Source organism: Rhinatrema bivittatum, chromosome 9 (genome assembly GCF_901001135.1).
Source record: "Rhinatrema bivittatum chromosome 9, aRhiBiv1.1, whole genome shotgun sequence".
Classification (NCBI taxonomy): Eukaryota; Metazoa; Chordata; class Amphibia; order Gymnophiona; family Rhinatrematidae; genus Rhinatrema; species Rhinatrema bivittatum.
Window position 1 is genome coordinate 43,056,151 of NC_042623.1, and position 24,613 is coordinate 43,080,763.

General features: G+C 41.7%; 1 protein-coding gene across 1 annotated transcript in view; it reads right to left on the reverse strand.

The window, feature by feature from the left end:
* The window catches only part of RELN (reelin), a 699,179-nt gene extending 685,215 nt beyond the window's left edge, over positions 1-13,964 (reverse strand). The window contains exon 1 of the mRNA XM_029615599.1: positions 13,459-13,964. Coding sequence (XP_029471459.1) covers positions 13,459-13,687 — 229 coding nt within the window. The 5' untranslated portion in view covers positions 13,688-13,964. The remainder of the gene's footprint in view (positions 1-13,458) is intronic.
* Between the last annotated feature and the right edge of the window lie 10,649 nt (positions 13,965-24,613).

Sequence of the window (24,613 nt, forward strand, 5' to 3'; positions counted from 1 at the left end):
CTAAGGGTAGTAACTACTGCATCAGCAATTTATCCCCATGCACGCTTTCTTCATTTCCTTTAGGCCTTGGCTGTAGAAGCAGTCCTGTGTTTTTTTCCCTGATGTCTGCGTATCAGTATCCTAGACCAGGGGTGGGCAATTCCAGTCCTCGAGGGCCACAAACCTGTCGAGGTTTTAGGATATCCTAATGAATATGCATGACATAGATTTGCATACAACTGAGGCAGAGTGCATGCAAATCTCTCTCATGCATATTCATTAGGGATATCCTGAAAACCAGACTGGTTTGTGGCTCTCGAGGACCGGAACTGCCCACCCCTGTCCTAGACCGTATATGTCAGGGCCCTCGGATGTTGTTTAAATTCAATTCCTCTTTTCCCCCCTGCCGTCTAAGCAAGGAGCAATGTTGAAATTGCATTAAAAGTATCAAAGCATATTAGCTAAGGGTAGTAATCTCCACATTTTCTGCTAAGGGTAGTAACCGCTTCACTAGCAAATTACCCCCCTGCATGTTTTTCTTCATTTCCATCCTCTATTAGCCTTTACCACAACAAACTGGAGTGGAGGACTAGCCTAGTGGCTACAGCAACACTTAGAACTAGAGAAGCCAGGGCTTGATGTCATGATCCGCTATGCTGGTGGGAGGAGCAATCAGATAGGGGTGTCAATCTGATGTATTCCGTAGATGGACTTTAGCAATCTGTTGTTATAGACTGCCGGAGATAGTAGTAAGTGGATCCTTGGGCCGGTGTCAGATGACCACGCCCCCGGGGGAAGATCCCGAGAAGGACCATTGGCTAGGCTTAGAGAATGGAGACAGACACACATTAGTTCTTTTATTAAACAGGTCTTGAAACTACCTGAGGTGGCAATAGTGAGCTGAAGTGCCCGGTAAGGCAGTAGTCCCTCAGATACTGTAACAGCGATCCCTGGATGGCTGAGCTGTTGAGAAACTGTAGACAGTGAGTAGGCAGGGCATGCAGAGTTCATGAACAGAAATAGTTGACAACACTCACAAATTAGTCTCAGGGAGCTCAGGAGCTGGAAAGGATAGGCCCTCGAGGAGCAAGTACCTGGTTCCAGGGAAAGCTCTGAGAGAGCGATGGTAACTCACAATAGTGTAGATAATGATGACTTCCAGAGAGAACCAAGATGGCTGCCACTCTGTGACACGAACTCACCTCGGTTCCGCGGCTTTTTGCTTAATTTCTTGAAATTTCAATTTCCTCGTTGTCTATTTCTTGGCATAAGATGCCCCACACAAAAAGAAAAGCAAGGATTCGCGAAAATATTACTTCAACACCTATTTCCTCGATGCGGCAGCTGCGAGTCGATGATGCGTTCGGACTTGTGCACCAGAACCCGGAAGGAGAGGCCGCTGGCGTTTGTACTGGAGAGCGGCCACCAGATGCCCTAGCCGACAAAACATCATTGAGCCCCCGGGCTCCAACAGTTCCAGCAATGCCATTTCGATCCCCAGAAGCACTGGGGCAGGAACAGCTCAATCTGGTAGAGGAAAAAACTGCTCCAAGGACTTATGACTCCCCGAGAAGCGACGGTGGGAACCCGTTTGCTTCAGTGAGCTCCGGTGAGGGCTCCAGGGGAGGTAAAGAGGAAGCAACCCAGAAAGAAAATGGAGAGGCTGGTCTCCTAGAAGGGAACGGTAAGGAGCCCAGAATTGAGGTGATTGTGGGGAAGCCCGGTTGAGATAGCTGAAAAGTTAAATTTGGAAGAAATACGGAAAGTACTTATAAGTATGAATAAGGCAATATGTGATTTGACTTCTGCAGTTAAACAAAATATGGAGAAATCAGATGGTTTGGAAAAAAGAATTCAATCAGTGGAAAAGACGATAGATAAAGTAGAAATTGAGATAACTGGAGTGAAAGAAGTTCAGTGTAATTTTATTAAGTCTGAAACTAGTATGGGAAAACATATGGACTTCCTAGAGAATGAAATACGTCGAAATAATTTGAGAATCTTGAATTTCCCAAGATCAAGATGGATGACTGCTAAGGATCTTTTTATAAGTTACCTCAAGAATATCTTGGGTTATACCGAAATTACTATTCCTGCATTCTCAAAAATGATTTATCTACCTGAAAAGAAGGAACAGAAGAGAGAAGATATTGAAGAGCCAGATAATCTATCTGAAATCTTGGAGAAATCATACGAGACTAAAATTGAGAATAGAGCGACTTTATTAATATCGTTTGTACAAACCACGGATAGAGATAATATACTAAAGAAGTTCTTCCGGAATCAGAATTTATTGTTCTACGGATATCAAATAAGAATATTTCCGGACATAACCAAGAAAATGCAGGAAAAGAGGAAAGAGTTTCTAATAATGAAACAAGAAGTGATCTCACGTGGAGCCAAATATCTTTTGAGGTTTCCTTGCAGATGTATTCTGTTGCACCAAAATAATAAGTAAATCTTTACTGACCCTGCACAACTCCGTCAATATCTGGACTCCTAAACTCCCAGAACTAGGACAGTTGGATACAGAGTGGGTACACAACACAGAGTATTTCCTGGAGAAAGTTGTATAATTATTCTTTGTAATCCGCTAAATATTTGGTTCTCCCAATGTTCTTATAATTGATAAGAAAAATTATTTCCTTTCCTAAGGATTAGGAATTTTTGTATGTATTGTAATGATTCTTTTCTTTATTTCATTATCTAATTTTCAATGTAAATTGTTGAAATATCAATAAATAAAAAATGAAAAAAAAAATGATGACTGCTTTTGAACACTCCCAAATAACCGGAGTCATGCCTTCTGTTTGATTCTCCTTGAAATAATTTATCATGTGAGTCTCTAGCTTAACAACAAAATCATGATCTTTTAAAAGACTGTCATTAAGTCTCCATGGTCTGTATCCTTTCTCAGAGTCTTGAATTAGAATCTCAACCCAGATTGGGGCGTGATCAGACCAGGTTATATTGTCGATATTCACTATTTGAACCTGATTTTGAGATTGGGTAGATACAAAAAGATAATCTATCCTAGAGTATGTGCTATGGGAGTTAGAGTAAAAAGTGTAGGACACGCCTCCGCCAGGCATCTATAATACACCATTTATCCAAAAATTGGCGCCACTGATTCTGAAATCGAGAGGCTGGTACAGTGCCTGAACTGGTGTCCAGTTTGGGATTTAAAGTGGCATTAAAATCACCTCCCATAATGAGATCTCCATCTAAATGCTGGTGGAGTAGTGCATCCAGTTGTCGCAGAAATGCTAGCTGGCCTGTGTGTGGAAAATAAACATTTAGGAATGAGAGAATGTGTTTACCCACCCTGACTTTTAAGAATATATACCTGCCGTGTGGATCTAATGCCTTAAACAGCACCTCATGTACAAAAGCAGCAGCAAACAAAATCCTTACCCCGGCATATCTGTTAAGCTTTGTATTAGCCACCCAAAAATGAACAGGGTATTGAGAAAAGACTAGAAGGCACTCGTGGGGCTTAGGCACATGCGTTTCCTGAATGAACGCTACTCCCGCCTTCTGTCTTTGTAACTCTCAGTGAAGCATCATACGTTTTCTGGGAGTATTCAACCCCTTCACATTAAGAGAGAATATCCTAGTCGCCATTTAGCATGTATTGGGAAAAGGCCCATAAAAAAAAATCACAATGCCCCTAATCCAAGAAATGCTCCAACCCTCAAGGCTAGCCCCCCCCCCCCCAATTGTCCCTTCCCTTTCCAGCATTTGTAAAGAAAAGAATGTGTCCCAGATTGTCCCCAAAAGGTCCTAAAGTATCCCTCCAACTTCCCGTGGGATACCATGAGTATGGGGGTCTGTATCACCCAACAGTGAACAGCCATTTGCCATCTCTGTCGTATCCCCCACTACCCAATCTCTGATAATATACGAATGTCAACACAAACAGAAAACCCAACTCTGTATCATATAACTATCAACATTTCAAAGAATAGTATGTGGTGTGCTGCGCAACCAACCGTCCAGTAAAGAATTACTAATGCGTAACAGTCTCCATCTTCCTCTCCAAACATGCTGCCCACAAAAAGCTCCACAGGACATCGCCGGTCGATACCTCAGCCTTGGTCCATCGGTGGAGAACGTCGTGCATCAGACTGTCGCCGGAGCCTCTTCCCACCTTTGTCTGCCCTGTGCCAGCACGGCGCAGTATCCATTTTCGCCAGCGCTGACGCCATCTTGGGAACCTGAAAAGAGGCTGCTATCTGCTCTTTGGTGAAGGCTTCAAATGCTTCTGCAATGGTTTTAACTCTGTAGGTCACTCCTTGCACTTGAAAAGACAACCCAAAAGGGTAAGTCCAATGATATTTGATGTCATTTGCCCTCAGATTGGAAGTGACTTCCTGCAAATCATATCTTTTTTTCAGCGTTGCATGGGCAAGATCTTATTTATTTATTTATTTAAGAGCTTTTAATATACCAACGTTCGTGAAACACATCACGCCAGTTTACAATTAACTCAAGGCAGTAGGAATTACAATGAACGAGGTACAGAGAGTGGGAGCAGGCAAGAAAAGGGGGAAGGGGGGACAAGGAAAGAGAGAAAGGGGAAAAGGGTAGAAATAAAACGTAGAGAGAGGAGCAACCATATAACAAGGTAACTTATTTATATCAGTTCAATTAAAATTACTTCAACAAGGGCGGAGTAAATAGGGTGAGGGGCGGAGTAAATAGGGTGAGGTACATGTGCGGCTGCAGGAAACTACATAAGCATAAATAATAAAATAATAAGATACAGGGCGATGGACGGATTCTGGGTGGAGGGGAGAAGAGGTCTATGTTTGATTAGCATCTGGGTAGGCCTGCTTAAATTGATACTGATAAATGGATATTGAATGATTGTTCCACTGTATCTCCTTCATTTGTCGTGTGATAGCGAAGAGTTGCTCCTTCAGCGATAAGCTGTGGAAACACAATACGAGGTCTCTAGGTGGTTGGTCCCTGTGCAGGCCTAGCGCTCTATGTGCACATTCCAGGTGCATCTCTGGGGCTGTTGAGGGTGCTTCTGCGGTGGTCTCCCACCCCAGGGAGAGGAGATACTTGCAAATTTGTAGAGCCACGGCCGGTGCATCGGCAAAGTCTGGGCTGTCCAGCACCCCCCGTATACGGAGGTTGTTCCGTCTACTCCGGTTCTCTAAGTCCTCCACCTTCTCCTGAAGCGCTGTTAACTCATTGGAATAAGTGGTGCACTGGGTGTGTAAATGGTTGATAGCGTCCCCATGACCATCAACTCTATTTTCAATGTCGTCGACTCGGGTCCCCAAGGCAGCTAAATCTTCTTTACGGTCCACAAACGAAGCCATTATGTCCATTTTGTGCTGCTTTAGGTCCCCTCGTAATTCCATAAACCACTGTCAGATATCATCCCGAGTCAGAGGTATTTTCGTGGGGTTAGCAGGGAAGCAGGGTTCGGCGCTAAGCGGCTCCTCTGAAGCCTCAGCTTCTCCCAGTGCAGGCCCTGCAGTGGCGGCGCCATCTTGTTCTGGGTCGGGCGGTAGTTTGCCATATGAAAAATATCTAAGATCAGTGGTTTTTCGCTTCGAAGCCATCAGGATTCATAGCAAAATCGAGTCAGCTAGTTGTCCGGTTGGTGCAATATCGATTCAGAAGGATAATTGCCAAATTTTGCGGGTTTTGGGCTCATGGGGGATCGGAGCTTGTCAGCTAGACATCCATTCTCATCGACTGCCGAACAGCATCCCCCCACTCATGATTTTTTAAACATCTTTCAAAAGGGCTTCCCAACCCTTTCCCGGTGCCCCAGAGGCAATCAAGTTTTCGGGATACCCATGAGATATACACAAGATGCATTTGCATCTACTGAGTCTCCAATGCAGGCAAATTTATCTGATATATATATTTATTGAGGATATCCTGGAGACCTGACTGGCTATGAGAATCCCTGCTCTATCACAACCCCTCCCTGTCATCTCTTTTGCAAGCTGAAAAGCCCTAACCTGTGTTAAGCTTTTCTTCATATAGAAGCCATTCCCTATCCTTTATCATTTTTGGTTGCTTTTCTCTGTGCCTTTTCTAGTTCTGCTATATCTTTCCAAGGTCCAATGGTCATTAGGACCTCTATTTCTATGTCATTTGGAGATTAAACAAAATGGGGCGGATTTTAAGAGCCCTGCTCGCCTAAATCCGCCCAAATCCGGGCGGATTTAGGCGAGCAGAGCCCTGCGCGCCGGTGAGCCTATTTTACATAGGCCTACCGGCGCGCGCAGAGCCCCGGGACTCGCGTAAGTCCCGGGGTTTTCGGAGGGGGGCGTGTCGGGGGCGTGTCGGGGGCGGGACCGAGCGCAGCAGCGTTTTCGGGGCGTGTCGGGAGCATTCCGGGGGCGGGCTCGGGGGCGTGGCTATGGCCCGGGGCGGTCCGGGGGCGTGGCCGCGCCCTCCGGACCCGCCCCCAGGTCGTGTCCCGGCGTGCTAGCGGCCCACTGGCGCGCGGGGATTTACTTCTCCCTCCGGGAGGCGTAAATCCCCCGACAAAGGTAAGTGAGGGGTTTAGACAGGGCCGGGCGGGTGGGTTAGGTAGGGGAAGGGAGGGGAAGGTGAGGGGAGGGCAAAGGAAAGTTCCCTTCGAGGCCGCTCCGATTTCGGAGCGGCCTCGGAGGGAACGGAGGTCGGCTGCGCGGCTCGGCGCGCGCCGGCTATACGGAATCGATAGCCTTGCGCGCGCCGATCCCGGATTTTAGCGGCTACGCACGTATCTACTAAAATCCAGCGTACTTTTGTTGGCGCCTGGAGCGCCAACAAAAGTACGCCTATTCGCGGTATTTGAAAATCTACCCCAATATTACGCACAAAACAAAAAATGATCTCCACAGGACAGAAATGACTCTCTCCCTCACCTCTTTTTATAAGGAAAACTGCAGTGGGGTCTGCAGGGATGACTGTTAAAGGACTGGTAAATAAGGAAATAGAATATTAATTGTCGTAGAGTATCCCACTGGAGAGAATATAGAGCAAGTAGAGTATGTGTCATTTTTGAGTCATGATACTCAAGATATTCCCAAGTTTGTAAAAGGAATTGGGAGCACAAAAAAAATGTGTATTAAACAGAAAAGAAATTACCAGGTGGCTGCACAGTTCAATAGTTCAAGATAATAAGTCAAAGTGCAAAATATATTTTCCACTTGGCATATATCCTGGATGGCAATCTTCCCAGCAAGACTCTGATCCCAACATGCTTCTTCCAAGAGAAGTATCCTAGATATTGTAGTAAGAGCATTTTACTTTAATAAAACCCTTTTATTCATCACATAAGCATCTTTATAAGAGGAATTCATGGCACTAATTACGCATTTCTGAAAAATAACCATGACAGTACCTTTAATACACTAATCTTAACTATGCCAATATTTTTTATGGCTAACTGAATGTTATTAAACGATCAAAGTAGTCTAATAGCATGGGAAATGCTATCTTTTAAAGTGACACATAGGGCAGGGCTTCACTAGCATTGCGCCATGGCACACTGGTGAGCCTCCAGACCTGATCAGGGATGCCATGGCAAAGCTTCCACTGACTAATGCTGTCGCTCCTTGTGACCTTGGGCAAATCACTTTACCCTCCATTGCCTCAGGTACAAAAACTTAGATCGTAAGCCCTCTGGGGATAGAGAAATACCTACAGTACCTGAATGTAAACCGGTGTGATATCTTGATTGAGATCGAATGTAGGTATATAAAAAAAATAATAATAATAATAAATAAATTCAGGCCAGCACTATCACAGCAACAAGAAACACCAGTGATGGCTCTAAAACATGCTGGGGCAGCTCACATCACACTGACCCTTTCTCCTGCACTTATATAAAGCGGCAGCTAATCCACTGTTATGGGTTCATGCGTGTCTCTGTCCCCTCTCTTCATTCTTTTTAAAATTTGGGAGAGAGACTAGTGAGGCTTTCAGCGCTTCCTTAACTATTCTTTTGCCCACATGAGTCCTCTCCATGCCTGCACTGCCTGCTACTGGGAGGCTGGTGGTGCCACTCAGCATTTTTGTTATTGCACGTGTGCCTTGGGGCTTCAAAATGATTGGATAACAGTGATAAAGGGGACAATTTTCAAACTTCTTAGCTTGCTGCAAAGTTCACAGGTACTTTTTACCAACAGACTTTGCACCAAATACCAAAGGGAAAGCGCCCACCTGCCTTTTGAAAACTGAACCTATGCAGGCAAAATTTTGCTGGAAAATAATGTGTGTAGAAATGTCAATTTACATGTTTTATTTCTGGAACCTGCCCAAAACCACCCAGCCTCCCCCCCCCCCCCCACAAGAACCCCTCTCTCCAATCCGACTAAAGATATGAGTATGGTGGACCCCTTGCATACTTTTAACCAGATTGAGGGAGGGCAATTTCCAGACAGGTGAATGGCTTTGAAAACTGCCCTCGCCTTCACAAAGCTACTTTGGGACTTTATGTCAGAAGGGTACACCATGACTCATTACTCTGTCCCCCTTTTTTATAACATCTTTAAGAACATAAATAAACAAGATGTGCCACGGTGAGTCAGACCAAAAGGTCCACCATGCCCAGTGTCCTGTCTCTGACAGTGGCCAGATTGAGTCATTAGGACCAGTGGTTCTCAACCAGTGTGTCGGGACCCACTGGTGTGTCACCAAAAAATATGTCATTCAAGCCTATGCTTTCTGTAACAGCCACATGTGCTTGCCGCTTGAGGAGAGTGCAGAGTAAGGAGCTGGTAATTAAAATTCCTCATCACCGCACCCTGTTGCTGCTTTTCCCCTCAACCCTGGCAATCACTGCCACCAGCAATCCAAGCCAGAAATGTTGCAGGCATGCTGTATATGATGTATCCTGTCATGTCATCCCGCCATACCTCTCCCTCCGCACCCCCCTCCCCTCTGCTTCTTGGAGTTTCAGTTTTTCTCTGTTTGCTTGTTTATAATGTATGGTCTTTTATTCTGTATTAGATAAGAGTCAGTCTGCATTCTGCATATTTGACAGAGATGAGGGTTTCTGCTAACTAGGATGCAGATTCTGTGTAGGAATCTAGAGCAGTCTGGCTTGCTTTGTTTTTCCAATAGTAAGTGTAAGGTGTTCTATATTTGCAGTCTTGCTTTTTCATAGGTAAGGCTATTGTGGTTCAAGCCCTGGGTGTTAGTGCTCTTATGGTATGGCTGGTGTGCTATATAATTTCTAAATGTCTTTTTAGCAGGTTTTCATGTGATTTCACAAAGTGACTGGCAGGAAAGGGATTTTGAAGTTCTATTTCTGAGGGGATACCAGAATTTGAATATATTTTTTGTATGGTGAGTTGGAAGGGGAAATTTCCTAACTCTGCTCTGTATAAACTCCAGAAGAGATCAGAACTTTCTGAGGTTGACAGTGAAATGCATGAGAGTTTGTATCGAAAAACTGTGTGCTGCCTATGCATATCAGTCCCAGATTTCTCACTGATGCAGTAAGCGAAAATAACAAATTTTGTAAAAAAAATAAAACATTTAATAATGATATTTTATAAGCAGTTATTGAAATTAAAGAATGTTTTCTTTCTCCTGCATCATTTTCAACAATAAATTACCTAGGATTTTTTTATTTTTTTTTAGTATAGCTGTTAAATGTAGCGTGCAATGTGCCACACACGTGAGCATCATCTGTCAGGTGTGTCATGATGGAAAAAAAAAAGGTTGAGAACCACTGCATTAGGAAGTACTCAACAGATCCCACGGACAGATCCAATTATTTATTGCGTACCCCGGGACCCCAGGATAAGTGGTAGTTTCCCCCCCCCCAGTTCACCTGGTCAATAACTATGTTTGGACTTTCCTTCCAGGAACCTGTCCATACATCTTAAACCTAACTAGGCTTGACCACACCCTCCAGCAACAAATTCCACAGCTTAATTGTGTGTTGAGTGAAAAAATATTTTCTCCAGTTTGTTTTAAATCTGCTGTTACTTTCAGGGAGTGTCCCCGAGTTTTAGTAATATTTGAAAGAATAAATAACCGTTCCCTATTTACCTGGCCCATCCCACTCATGATTTTATAAACCTCTATCAAATCTCGTCTCAGTCTTCTCTTATTTATTTGTTTTGTATTTGTTTACAAGTTTTTCTAGCAGAAACTTCAGTTCTAGATGGTGTACAGCAAATATGCAAACAGTACATAATCATAATAAATATCCTTAATACAATATGATGAGCTGAAGAGTTCTGTTTAGCCTTTCTTCAAAAGAGAGAGCCATTCCATCCTCTTTATCATTTTTGTTGCCCTTCTCTGTACTTAATCTAGTTTCAGTATATCTTTCTTTAAGATGGGGCAACCAGAACTGCACACAATGCTCAAGGGGCAGTCACACCATACAGAGGTATTATGATAGTCACAATTTTATTCTTCATTCCTTTCCATACATTCTACCTACCTTTTTTTGACTGCCACAGCACACTAAGCTAAGGATTTCAACACTGTCCACAATGGCTCCAAGATCCTTCTCCTGGGGTGGAGCCCAGCATTGTGTACCTACAGTTGGGATTATTTTTCTCTTGTGTGCATCACTTTGCCCTTGTCCATATTAAATCTCATCTACTTTTTAGGTACCCCATTTCTCAGTCATGAAAGATCCTTCTGCAGTTCTTCGCAATCTGCTTGTGTTTTAAATACTTTAAATATTTTTGTGTCATCTGTAAATTTGCTCCCTTTTTCATATTGTTAATGTATGTTAAACAATGCAGATCACACTATAGATCCCTGGGGCACTCCACTATTTAACTTTCTCTATTATTATTTAGATTTTTCACACTTTTTTTAAGCACTCCAGAGCAGATTACATTTAGGTTCTGTAGGTATTTCTATTGGGAAAACTGACCATTTAGACCTCCTTTTTGATTCCCAGTTACCAATCCACAGTAAGCCTTTTTAGTTTTCTGAGGAGTCTCTCATAAGGGACTTTATCCAATATCTTCTGAAAATGCAAATACACCATATCAATCTACGCACCTTTATCCACATGCTTATTCACACCTTCAAAGAATTCCAATAGGTCAGTAAGGTACAACCTTCCTTTGCTAAATGTATACTGGCTTTTCCCCATTAATCCATGTTTATCTACATGACCAATAATTTTGTTAACAATAGCTTCCACTTTTTTACTTGGTACCAACATTAGGCTCACCGGTCTGTAGCTACTTAGGTCACCCCAGAGAAATTTTATCAGCAGACCAGTGAGCCTAATGTTAGTGCCGGGTAAAATGGTGGAAGCCATTGTGAAGGGCAAAGTTACTGGTCATGTGGATAAATATGGCTTAATGGGGAACAGATGCATAGTCTTACATTAGATTTTGATTGAGCCTCGCACATATTTCTCTGTTTGCAATTGAAACTGAACTGTTAAAATAAAAGTAAACCAACTGCTTTCAGCAGAGTCAATCAACTTTTTTGCATTGCGGCAAATTTATTTCCTTGCAAGTCTAATTCTACATTGATGCAATGTTGGAAAATTAAATATAAAAAAGGCATTAAATGAAAAAAAGATGAATGTAGAATACATCAGAAGTCACCTTTCTTCATATTGGAGATTCAATCAGAATAAAAATGTGAACCTTTGAATTTCTCAACCAGCATTTTGTAAGAAGCTATTTATTATGTCTAGTGTTAAACAAAACACTAAGATTTATCCAGTGGTGGGGGGAGAGGTATTACACTTTGCTCAAAACTCTTGAGGGCATAAGATGCACTTTTAGAATACAGCAAACAAATGTGCTCAGTTTCCACAGTATAAGAAAAAAAGGTTAAATATTCTTTACTTTAAATTAAAACTACTGTATCAATCAGTACCATACCAAACTGCTGAAATATATCCAAGATAAACAGTGAAAATAAAACACAATTCACCACAGAAAAAAGTAGGTCTATAAATTGGATACAATCCATCTGAGGTCTGCTCTACAGTTCTGAATCACAGCCAAGCCCTCAGATAGATGTGGGAACACATTTGATTTAATATGGAATGTTACACGAGGGCACAAAGGAAAAAGGGATGCATGGAGTCACTCTTGAATAAATAGAAAATGGATTACACGCTCGCACCTTTCTTTCACTGATTAACCACATGTAATAAAACAGGTATCCTGTATAAATAAAAGCTCAACTATTTAGGTATATCTCTGAATATTACTGTACAGATGACAGGACCTGGATAAAATTAAAAAAAAAAAAAAAACAAAACCTGTGAAACTAAGCAAGCAACTCCATCAGTGCTGCCTTTTTCTACCATTCTCCTGACCCTTTTCTTTTTCTTCTGTTTTTTTAGTTTGCAATTAGAAAAATTTCAGTCTACTTTAAATTCTTTAATGTTAATGTCCAGTTTTGATTAATTCTTCTTTGAGGCAGGCTGTGAATATTTAATTTCTCATTTTCAGCAGATTGGTTAACCCTCTTTCTACAGGGGTCACACTGAGTGATATCGCTCAGTGGCTTCTAGGATAAGGTCAGTGTCGCAATTATATTGGCCAATCATTTCACCAGAAATAATATATCAATGACCACAGGCTAGCACAGCCAGTTTTTGGGTACATTGATCAAAGAATGGCTGGAATCCAAGTCAATAAGTGGATTTCTATAAATCTTATATTCTGATGAAAAACAAGGTATCCCCAAAAGAAGGGTTGCATCAGTTCTTCTAGAGAGCGAAGCCACACAACAGTTGTATAAATATAAAAAAAAAAGTCCATTACTTTGAGATAACAGAGACATCATCATCATCATCAAAGGACTAATGTGTCATAATTTATGTACTACTGCAAATATGTGAACTGCTCGATTTATTATAACAAAATCATATAGGGCCTTAAAATCCAGCAGCTCAAATCAGACCTTATTAAATATTTAACTCTCCATGGTAGTGAAGCGACCTCAAACAGCTGGCTTTCTTCATGCAATAAAACCACACAAACGTGGCAAAGGTTTTTATGTCACGCTCCCCACCTCATATTATTTAAAGAATGTTTCACATATGGTTTTGTGGCAGCGACCATAGACTTCATATGTAATGTCCCTTATGGGGCAAAGGGGCAATTTTTAACTATATTGGATGAAACCGTTTATAAAAGAGTTTACCTTTAAACCCTTTTCTTTGGGAAAAGGGGGGGGGGGGGGGTGAAGCATATTTTAAAGTGGCAAAATAGTACCTGCTGTACAGAAGTAGAATTATTTAGATATCTATTACAGCATATAATCAATTAACCATACTAACTTTGCAATAGCAAATACATAGACTCTGGCAAACAGCCAGATATAATAATTGTATCTACAGCTATTACACTTAGAAGTAAAACCATGTGCCAAGATACTGCACTTGCTACTGCCTACCTCTTTCTTTTTTCTTTTTTTTTTTTTGGGGGGGGGGGGGAAGCAAGGGGGTGAGAGAAAAGACAGAAAGCCCTTTGAGGTGCTACAGCCCAGAGCACCTCGTTTACCTACCATGATATTCTTGTCCAGGCACATAGTAAGCCGGGCTTCCTGCAATGTGAAGTGAAATGAGCACCTCTCCCTGCTCGCCATCACCTGCCAGGTCCCCGTGGTGGGTGCACAGGAAAAAGAAGGGCGAAAACCTGGGATAATACCCCACTGTGCCCCTGGCACAGTCTGAGCACAGTAGTCCCACCAGAAGGAAGAAAGTCCAACCGTTACATGACCTCTTCTGATCCATGCTGGAGTCTCTCGGCGTTCATTCAGAATAATTTTACTTTGGGAAATGACGGGGGGGGGGGGGAAGAAAGAACAAAAAAAAAAAAAAAAGAAACGGCCGTCAATAGTTTAGTAGAGACAACAAGGGGGGGGCGGAAAGTTCAGAAGAACAAACCAGAAGTTTAGTTGGCAGGTCGGGAGCTTCTGCCTGTCAGCTGCTGTTGCATGAAGTCCCAGTGCAGGACTGTGGAAGGCGCCCTGCAGCCTCCGCGCTCTTAAAGCCGCCGGCAGAGCAGCGAGCGCCTTGGCTGCGAGCAGCACTGACACTGGAAACCGCGCTTTCCCCCCGCTGGCGCTGCTGCCAGCCCCCGCGCGCGCGGGCGCGCGCCGCTTCCTCCCAGCCCTGGCTAATCCGTCAGCTGAGCGGCGGCGAGAACAGGGGGGGGGGCCGCGAACTTTCTGCGCGCCAGGGACGCCGCTTCGCTGTTTTGTTTTGGGTTTGCATGAAAGCAAAACTGCAGCTGGAACAAAAAAAAAAAAAACTCTCGGAGAAGAGATCAGGCGGCCAGAGCAAAAAAAAAAAAACCAACCCCAAAACATGGGACTGAAATATGTTTTTATAGCCCATGTGTCTGAAATTGAAAAGACATATAGACAATAATAATAATAATTTGCAAACCAGCAAAGCTTCGAATTCACGTATGATGGTCGTAAAATTGGCTCAGTTAAAGTTCGTCCTCTGCCTGTGGAGGTTGCTCGGTTTTCCCCCGTTATGTCTGCTAGTTTTCTCTCAGATTGTAATATTGTCCATAAAACTCCATGTAAAATCTTATGACCCCGGGGAAATGCAGTTACAGTGGGGCAAATATTAGTCCTAGTGCTCTCAGACAAGAAGAGTATCTATATTTGTCACTGTTAAGCAAATAAATAATCATAATACAAAATAAAACAGTAACTGAAAGCATTAGAAAATATGGTACAGATATGGTGTTATGGTTGTAATACATTGCTACCCTTTTTTTTTTATGTGAACTCCTGGGCGATGTCTTCTGAAGTACTGCAGCATACAAAGGTGATTGAGGAAAGATAAGGAAATCCAGCTGGCATGTTATAGAATAATTCATGCTACATGTCCACGGGTTTAACATGAGGGCAAGTAATTGACTGATAAACCACAGCATCAGCAGATGGAAATGTAAAAAAAAAGTGCCGGGTTTTGATATTCCCCACACCCATATCTGGATTTTAAGCATATTCAGATCCATCCAGTATGAAACAGTGAAGAATTTGGGAGGAGTAAGTATATCTGCCAGGATTTTTCAGGTATGAAAATAGCACAGCCAGGATCGGGGAGAAGAGGAGACAGGGGAATCGGATTTAATTTCAGGTCAGGGGGCAAAATTCCCCCTTCAAGGAGCAATGAGCACCTCTAACAATTTTCATACACGCTGGTACCGTACCCCACTGCCCCTCACCTCCCGCACTCTACCTCCACTCAACCTACTCTCCTTAGCCCCCCACCTGGACCCACCTCTGAGGTTTCCAAGCAGGATTTGTATGCAGCAGACAGGGGAGGCCACGGCCATCTGCTGTACCAGACTGCCCTGCCAGAACTGTACCAATGTGAAGCTCAGCCATCACTTGCAACACTATGGAACACTGCATCGATGATACTGGTTTAAAATACATCTTGGGGTGTGTGTTTTTTTTTTTGTTTTTAATGAAGGTAGATGGGAAAACACTGGCTGGCAATTCAGCAGAAGGTTGCAACAGTGATGTGAAATAAAGAGACAGCAGGAAGGAAAGATGCTGGCATACAGTGATGTGCTGGAGGCGAGGAGGCACTTTGGCCTCTTCTCCAACCCCCTTGTTAAATTGTTGTGTGAAAGCAGAGAGTGTCTCGCAGAGTGGAGCGGAGCTAGTGTGAGCCTCTTGAGAAGAAATTGGTAACGTATCACCGCTGGTAATATATAACTTTCAATCTGCTGCTTCAGTAAGGAGTGAGGTTTGAAGGCCCCCCACACACCTTTTTTTTTTTTTTATATATTTGATCCCAATAAATTTATGGAGGGGGATGATGTGGGACAGAAGGCAGCTGTCTGCTAATGAGGATGTTTTATCCTAGAGAGGGGCGAGTTCAGGGTTCAGACCTCATTTCCCAAATAACTGCACTGAGAGCCTTGACAGCAGCTGATGCGCTGTCACTAGCATGTAACAGACTAGTTGGGCTGCAAATCATTCACCGTGTCAGCCATAACCCTAGTAATAACCATAATTTAAGCAAAAAAAAATATAGTGCTGGAGTAGTTAAAACAAAACAAAACAAAGCGAAAACCATTCAGCACAATCTGTTAAAAGCACAAACAACCTTCAGTACATTCCATAATGGACTCAAATGTAATTCTAATCAAACTATAACTGCCTCTAGGTGTTGAAATATAAAAGCATGCACTGTAGGTGATTACAGTATAATGAGGCCATGCTAGGCTGTGGACAATGAATAACCTATAATAATGACCCTCTGGCCTTTATAGTATGGAGAGATTTACCACATACCATTATTCTGCTGTCTGTACTCCCTGTGTCACAAGCAACAAGCATGCAATGCATTTTATTAACAGTAATAATGCTTATATTTAATTGTACTTCATCTTAAAGTTAAAATAAATTATCCTGCAGCTTGCTTATCAGATTTAAATGCTTCAGTTTTATTTCATTATGTTTGTGTTTTATTGTTTTTATTATGTGTACATTGTTGTAAACTGCTGAGTAGGACTTGTATCATTATAGGCAGAATGTGAGCACTTTAAGATAAAATATTTGAGAGTAATTTTTTGTAGATGTATAATTCATGCATATTGGAGTCATTTTTTTTAAATGATTAATTTTTTTTTAATTGAATGACAAATATTTGGTGTGCCGAGACAGAGTAAATTACTGGCGTCAGACAGCAAGAAAAGAAAAAACCCCAACTATGAGTAAAACAGCATCCTGGATTGAATAAAGGAAAAAAGACAAGGAGTATGTGGAACAAACTCAGTACTGAAAAAGAGCAACAGAACTGAGCAACTTTAATCCGTAAAGCACTGCTCTGAACAGAAGAGTGAACTATTTAAATGAAGGATGACTGGGGATGGGTGTGGATGAATGTGAGCCAAGAGTGTGGAAGATGGGATTTTAGTACATAAAATCAGGAGCTGAACCTGAAAATGTTGAATTTGATAGAAGCTAACAAGTTGTTGGATTGCATAAGTAATAAAATATAAATTGTTACACAGTCTTGAGTTGTTACTGGTACTGATTTGGCTCAATAAAGGTATTTACACACACACACACACACACAAAATAGGCTGTTGAAATATATATGGCATGCAGTTCTCTGGAATTCTTTACCTTTTGCACTTTAAGGAGTCTACAAAGACATTTAAGAAGTCACTAAAGACCTTTTTATTTCATCAGATGTATGATGATTGAGATTGTGCTAGAGCATGCCACTGCTGTCTGCCTGGAAGGAAATTCTTATTCTGTAGTGTGAGTTTTCTTTTGTTTGTTTTTGTCTTAGCTGTTTGGATGTTTTTTTTTATTTATTTTATGAATGTTTTTATAGTGTAAGCCACCTAGAGTTGCATGATAGATGGCCTATACATTTTTAAATAAATAAACATGGTAACACACAGAAAGGTGACTGAATTAAACACAGATCTGAAATTGTGAACAGCAACTCCATGTCACAACTCCAGTCTTGCTGCCAAAACTTGACTACTGCATGCACCTTATTCATAGCATGAGAAAATAAAATATGTAATTCAAATCTCAGCAGCATGTGCTATACTGTGCCTTCATACCCAGGGAATGTGCCCCCTGTTTTATATCCCTGTCCAACTCATTTTATTCATTGCCATAACAATCCTCAGCTGGGATCCATGCACTAGAGTTCCTTTTGGAACCCAGCAATCCTGGGCCCCAAATCTGACCACTAGGTGTCACTGTTGCACAATGAGTGGGGCTCCTTCCTTAGCAGGTGTTGGGAACTCTGCAGTATTCCTGCCTAGCCCAGCCCCAGCCCTCCTGGGAAGCAGAAGACCTGACCTGGAAATTGAGCCCAGGTCTCTCAACACAGCTGTGCATGGTGCTACCACTAAGTCATCGCTGGACACAATTTATTAAATGCTATACCTATTTGGTTTTCCATCCCTTTTTCTTGATGAGTTTTATCTTTTTTTTTTAATTTTTATAAATAATGCCCAGAGTTCAAAGGGTTGTGCAAAAGAATATTAATTAAAATGCCAGTAAGAATGTAGTATGTCATAATGATTCCATGATGTCAGTGCTCTGATCATATTATCCGCTGTTAGCCAAATACAAATACATGATGGGACGGATAATCCACAGGTTATATTTATGAAAGGATTAGGACCTCTTAATGCTCTGATTTATAACAAATAGACTTCAATTACTATCAGACTTTATATAACATAGCCCTTTACAAATCAGAGATGTTAAGTTTCATATGTGGATGGAAAAATACATCTGAAGTTGCAGGTCAGATACTACTGGTTCATATTTGAAATTAAATAGCTGCACCTCCTGTAATACTGAGAGACCACCTTCCTTAAACTAAAGTCTAATCCAAAGCGGTTTACAAAATAATCAAATAAATAAAATTAAAAAATAAAATACAAATAATACATCAAAATATAAAAAATACATCAGTTCATTTCAAATCATCAGGTGCATGTGACAACTTGTATAGAAAAGAGGATGTGTTGAACACTGAATATTACCCGTGTTATGCATTGTGAACTGAAATGTGTACGTGTAACTGAAAAATACCAAGGGATGGGCTTCATTAAGTGTTTTTACTGTTATTATTAGTTTTACATGTCAAGTGACATACATATATTATACATGTCAAGTGACTCAGGGGAACAAAAAGATGAAACATACAAAATAATAAACATTTAGAAATAAATACAAGATAATAAATATAAAACAAAAAAATCCTATTCTGTCAAACTCAAATCCGCAATAGAAGAGGGAATCTGCCTCACAAGAGGGTGAGAAATGGAAAAACAGCAAAAATAAAACCCACATTAGTTATGAAATAATCACCTGTCAGCTCTACATCTTATATTACACCATACACGCCCAAGCAAACCCCTTATTATAGTAAATAAAAAATAAAATAATGCTTAAACAGCAGATCTAAGCAGATGTTCTTTTAGAAAATTCTCCAGTTGAAATGGTTCAAAGAATAGAAACTGTACTCCCTGAAATCTGATAATACATTTGGAATAAAACTTTAAAAAAAATATCTTTCTCGGCATGATTTACTCACTGGCGCAGACCCAGAAAAGTCTTACGCCTCTTCTGGATAACTTTGCAAGCATCTGGGAATACCCTAATTCTCTGGCCTTAAAACAAAACATCTTTAATCCTAACAAAAATAACCTGAGCGTGCAGACTCTATCGGATTCAAGAGCAAATGACGCTACCGGGGTAGGATCTTGAAATCCTCTCTTCCTGAAGTCGTTCAAGGACAGCTGAGATGTCCAAGCTGTCCACTGAAATTAGATTATTATGACTCCCCCTCCTCTCCCTGCTTCTCATTAGGGCTGGGGATGTTGCTTTTTGGTGGGATTTTTAATACTTCAGCAAAAATATTTTATAAGCATATCAATCAGAGCTATTAAAGCAGACTTCAGAAAATGTACAAATTTTAAGTTCTTCTTAGCAGTATTTTCTAAAGGTACAGTCTTAGAACACAAGATCATGTTATTCTTGGTAAGGATGAAATCTGAGCACGGACCTTTACCTACATAAGAACATAAGAACATGCCATACTGGGTCAGACCAAGGGTCCATCAAGCCCAGCATCCTGTTTCCAACAGTGGCCAATCCAGGCCATAAGAACCTGGCAAGTGTTACGGTCGTGGACCCTTGGGCCGGCTGAGGCGGTGGATGGTATGCTGTGGAGGACCACGGAAGAGACTTGGATGAAGCTTCACCACTGGAAGTCCGAGGTCCCCCCAGGAGGAGCCCGTAGGGACCCGGACCTCTTGGACTTAGGTGGGATCCTATGCAACCAAGGATCCGGGCTGCGGCCGACGAGATGGACGAAGGACAGCTGGGCCCAGGTGGCTGAAGAGCCTTCACCCTCGGAAGCCCGCGGCTCCCCCGGGAGGAGCCCGTGAGAGCCCGAGCCACTGGGACTTAGGAGAATCCCCTGGGCCAGCAAGTACCGGATACCTGAGATGATAGAAGAAGCCGAAGTCGGAGTCCAAGAGTGAAGCCGGGTCAGAAGCCAGGAGTCAGAGATCCAAACCAAAGCCAGGAACGGAAGCAGGAGACAAAGTCGTGGGACGGAGCCGGGTCGGAAGCCAGAAGTCAGACGTCAATACCAAATCCAAGGGGCGGAAGCTAAAGACAAGTCAGGAAGCAAAGCCGGGTCGGAATCCAGAAGACAGAGGCAATCCAGGGACACAACTGCAACTTGAGACTCAGACAACTGAGGAACCTCGTTGCAAGGCCCGATCCTGTTCAAGCTGCAAGGTTTAAATACCCTGCAGCGTCTGACATCATCCAGGGTGTCCCATTTGAATTTCCCGCGCTGGTCCCTTTAAAGCCTCAGCCCCCGGGCGCGCACGTGCGCGCGCCTAGGGGGCGGGGCCAACAGCGTCTAGTCAGCGGCATCTCCCTCGAGCAGGGAGAGCTGCAGCAGGCTGGGGGTCGGGCCTGAGCGGCCGAGGAGAGCTCCGTGTGGGCCGAGCCGCCCCGAGGAATGAGGAGGGACTGGGGCACAGCCCGGTCTCGTAACAGCAAGTACCCAAAAACTAAGTCTATTCCAGGTTACTGTTGCTAGTAATAGCAGTGGCTAATTTCTAAGTCAACTTAATTAATAGCAGGTAATGGACTTCTCCTCCAAGAACTTATCCAATCCTTTTTTAAACACAGCTATACTAACTGCACTAACCACATCCTCTGGCAACAAATTCCAGAGTTTAATTGAGCGTTGAATGAAAAAGAACTTTCTCCGATTAGTTTTAAATGGGCCCCATGCTAACTTCATGGAGTGCCCCCTAGTCTTTCTATTATCTGAAAGAGTAAAAAACCGATTTCACATCTACCCGTTCTAGACCTCTCATGATTTTAAACACCTCTATCATATCCCCCCTCAGTCGTCTCTTCTCCAAGCTGAAAATTCCTAACCTCTTTAGCCTTTCCTCATAGGGGAGCTGTTCCATCCAAACGTGAGGCAAGGCCCTTAAGTGCTTTCTGAAGCTTGCTCAGAGTCACTTTAGAAAGCAGACAAAGTTTATTAATTTAATACAGCCTGCAATGGAGGCCTCAGCCCCATAGGACACATGCCATATTTCTTCGAGGTAAGAGTCCAGGTAGGTAAAACGCCAAACAGCAGGGGTGGCTCAAGGCAATCTGCTGCCTGAGGAGAGGAATGAGATGTCGCCTCCCCCTCCCCAAGGTGTGGCAGAGGTCAAATCAGTGAAAAAGGGGGGGGGGGGTGTCCCCATTTAGAGTTTTGCCTTTTGGGGGATTTGAAATGCTGGGGAAGGGGGAGGTAGGGTCAGAATTCCTAGAGGAGTGGCAGAGAGAGTGTCAGTCCTAATATTTCTAGGAAACTGGGAACCCTACCACCTGCATCCTATCCTTCCCCAGTATTTACACTCTAGGGAAATGGGTGAATGGTGGAAGGGTATTAGGTGCCCTAGACAAACCTTACAGCTTTGTTCCCCTGCCCTTCGCACATACAATTAAAAATTATGCATTAATAATACTTTACAGGAAAAAGAACATTCAATGTACAGTCTTATGAGGGAAAAACATTACTTACAACATGTATATATTTATATTTACTACTGTAGGGCCAAACACAAAACCCTGCAAAAAAGACACTTGGAGCCCATATGGTATTAGGCCTATTTTAACAAGTGTTAGCTGTGGGCTTGCCCTCAGAAATCCATGAGTAAAAAGAACTATAGTTACAATATAGTAAACCTCCCATACTAAAACAGCACTATCGACACTCACAGTAACAACCGTAGTTATGAAAAGACAACACTACAAATATTACAACAGGCCCTAAAACACCAATACACTTACTATTAAGAAAACAGAACAAGTCAAGCTGTTATAGATCCCTACACAAAAACTACATGCCAATAGAATACCTCACTTCAGTCACACATACAGAACACAGACAGACCCTCACTACATACAGAACAAAGAGATAATAAAGTATAAATAGTAAGATGCAGACAAAACCTGAACTGGAAACCGCAACAAGACAGACTCTGTATGCAGTGTAACAATGGAAAAACAGAAACAATAAAATCAAGAAATATAAAACATCAATCATAATAATAAAACCAGACTCATAAAAAAATACATATTTCAAAACAGCTGATGAATAGAACATCCAGTGATTACAAACTTATAATATTGTTTTTTAATTTCCTAATAATCAATAAAATATTTTGAAACTGTAGACACATCAAACATCCAATAATTAAAACTAAGCTAAAAAAAATCCCCTGCTCTCCATACCTGGGAACTTTAGATTCCAGTCACCCTGAGATTGTTATGATTAGTCAGGGGTGGGAGATATACACAAACTTTCTCCTCTCTCTCATACATACACATTCTCTAACACACATGTTGATTCTCACACAAACTTCCTTATATTCTCTCTCACGTACATGCTCACTGATTCACATACTCCCTTCTGCAAGACATGCTCATTATGTCACAAACTCTCCCACGCTCTCACTCACTTACATGCTCACTGGCTGTCTCTCATATACCTGCTCATTAGCTCTCACACATGCCCAGTGTCTTAAATCTATTTATTTATTTATTTATGAGATTTTTATATTCCACTTTTTGGCACTTCATAATGGATTACATTCAGGTACTGTAGTTATTTCTCTGTCCCCAGAGGGCTCATAATCTAACAGGGTCATTCATCAAAATGAGTTAGAGCTCTAACACCCACGATAACACCATAACGCATGCGTTATTTTTCGCATCTCATGATGCGTGTGCAAATTCTGAAAATGTAGTCAAAGGGGAGGAGTTTGGGCAGGGTTTATGACAATGAGGGATGTTTCACATAGTGTGCGATAGCATAACGCACATTATAATGTTGGAAATAACTACACATTTTTTCCTGGCATTAAGCTGTGCGATATGGCCAAAACGGGATTTGCGATAAATATCGTGAATCCCATTTCGGGGGTAGCTTTCAGGGCTTAAGAACTTACTACCAATTGCCGCATAAAGATTTATTTGTTTATTTACAGCTGAGACATTATGTCATGAGTCTTCTCACTAAGAACCCACATTTAAAGATTATAGGCAAATTGGATGAGGTCATATTAAGAGGCAAATCTGGGAAACTGTCTTGCTCCAAGTTCTCAAAGGTTCTTCTTAATCTGGGTGCCCAGGTGAAATTTCCTGAATTATTATCACAATGGTCCAGATGGATGGACATTAGGTTAACATATAATCAGCTACATTACTGCTTTAAACATATTTCAGATATTACTGAAAACATAGAGTTGAGAGAAACTCAATATAAATTCCTCTGGTAAATGTAATTATCACAGGAAAAGGCATATAAAACAAAGATCTGTCCATCGGTTAGATGTTCCAAATGTGGGGCAGAGATTAGTGACTATATTCAAGGCTTCTGGAATTTCCTAAAGGTTACTTCTTTCTGGAAGGAAATAGAGAAGGATTGCTTTTCAATATTGGGGGTATCCTTGTCAGGGAATCCAAAACTCTGGCTCTTTGATATTCATGAGAACAATCTGCCTAAATTAAGCAAACAAGAGAAATTATTTATTTTATTTATTTATCAGATTTTCTATACCATCGTTCAGACGAGCCAGCACAACCGTTTACAAATTTAAAAAAATACATAGGATAGATACATAGGATAGATACATACAGAGCTAAGAAACAATTAAAACCCAAACTATCAATGATAACAGGAATAAAGGAAAACAATTATTGTAAAATAGTTAAAACAAATAAAATGATTAAAATAAGGAATGTAAAAAGTTATTTATAGACTAACATGTAAAGTTTAAAAGGAGAATGCAACCATAAATGCATGCAAGCAAAAATGCATGCAAGCAAAAATATGCTCAATTTTTTTTTTTATCAATTTTAACAGAAACATATGTCAAACATATAGAAATTATTCTACTGTGTGTGAGTAAATGAGAGAGAGAGAGAGAGAGACTCTTTTAGAAAGACAATCTGACACTCTATATATCTCCCACTGTAAGAGGGGCATTTTCAATTTAGGGTGGGTTTTTTTTTGGGGAGGGGGGCAGTGTCCCAGGCAGACCAATGTAACATCACCCCCCCCAAACCCCACCCTGAGTTGAAAGTGCCCCTCTTACAGTGGGTGATTTATAGAGTATCATATTGGCTCTTTAAAAGAGTCTCTCTCTCTCTTTCTCCCATGTTCAGGATCCCTCTGGCCCAAAATTTCCAGACTTGCGCCTCATCAGGACCAATAGTAAAGTTACACAGGAAACGTCAAAATTTGGGGTTGCATACATTTTGGGAATGCCTCTTTTCTGCCTCCGTATTCTTGACACGTGTACTTCTCAGTTTCTTAAAATTTGCGTATATGGGGCCATTTTTGCTCAAGCAATGCTTTTAAAATCTACCTGAAAGCAAGGTTAATAGCAAAGAAAACAATTTTAGCTCACTGGATAGGGAACGAAAACCCATGTATAATTCACTGGGAGAAAAGGATGTTAAAAGTATTACCATTTTAATATCTTATGGCGAAATCTCTTTCCCATCTGAAACAGGAGGACATGTTGGGAATATGGCAGCCTTTCATTGTTAAGCTACCTTTAGTAGTAAAGAATGTCATTTTAAATCTATAGTCTGGCTTTCAACACCTATTGAG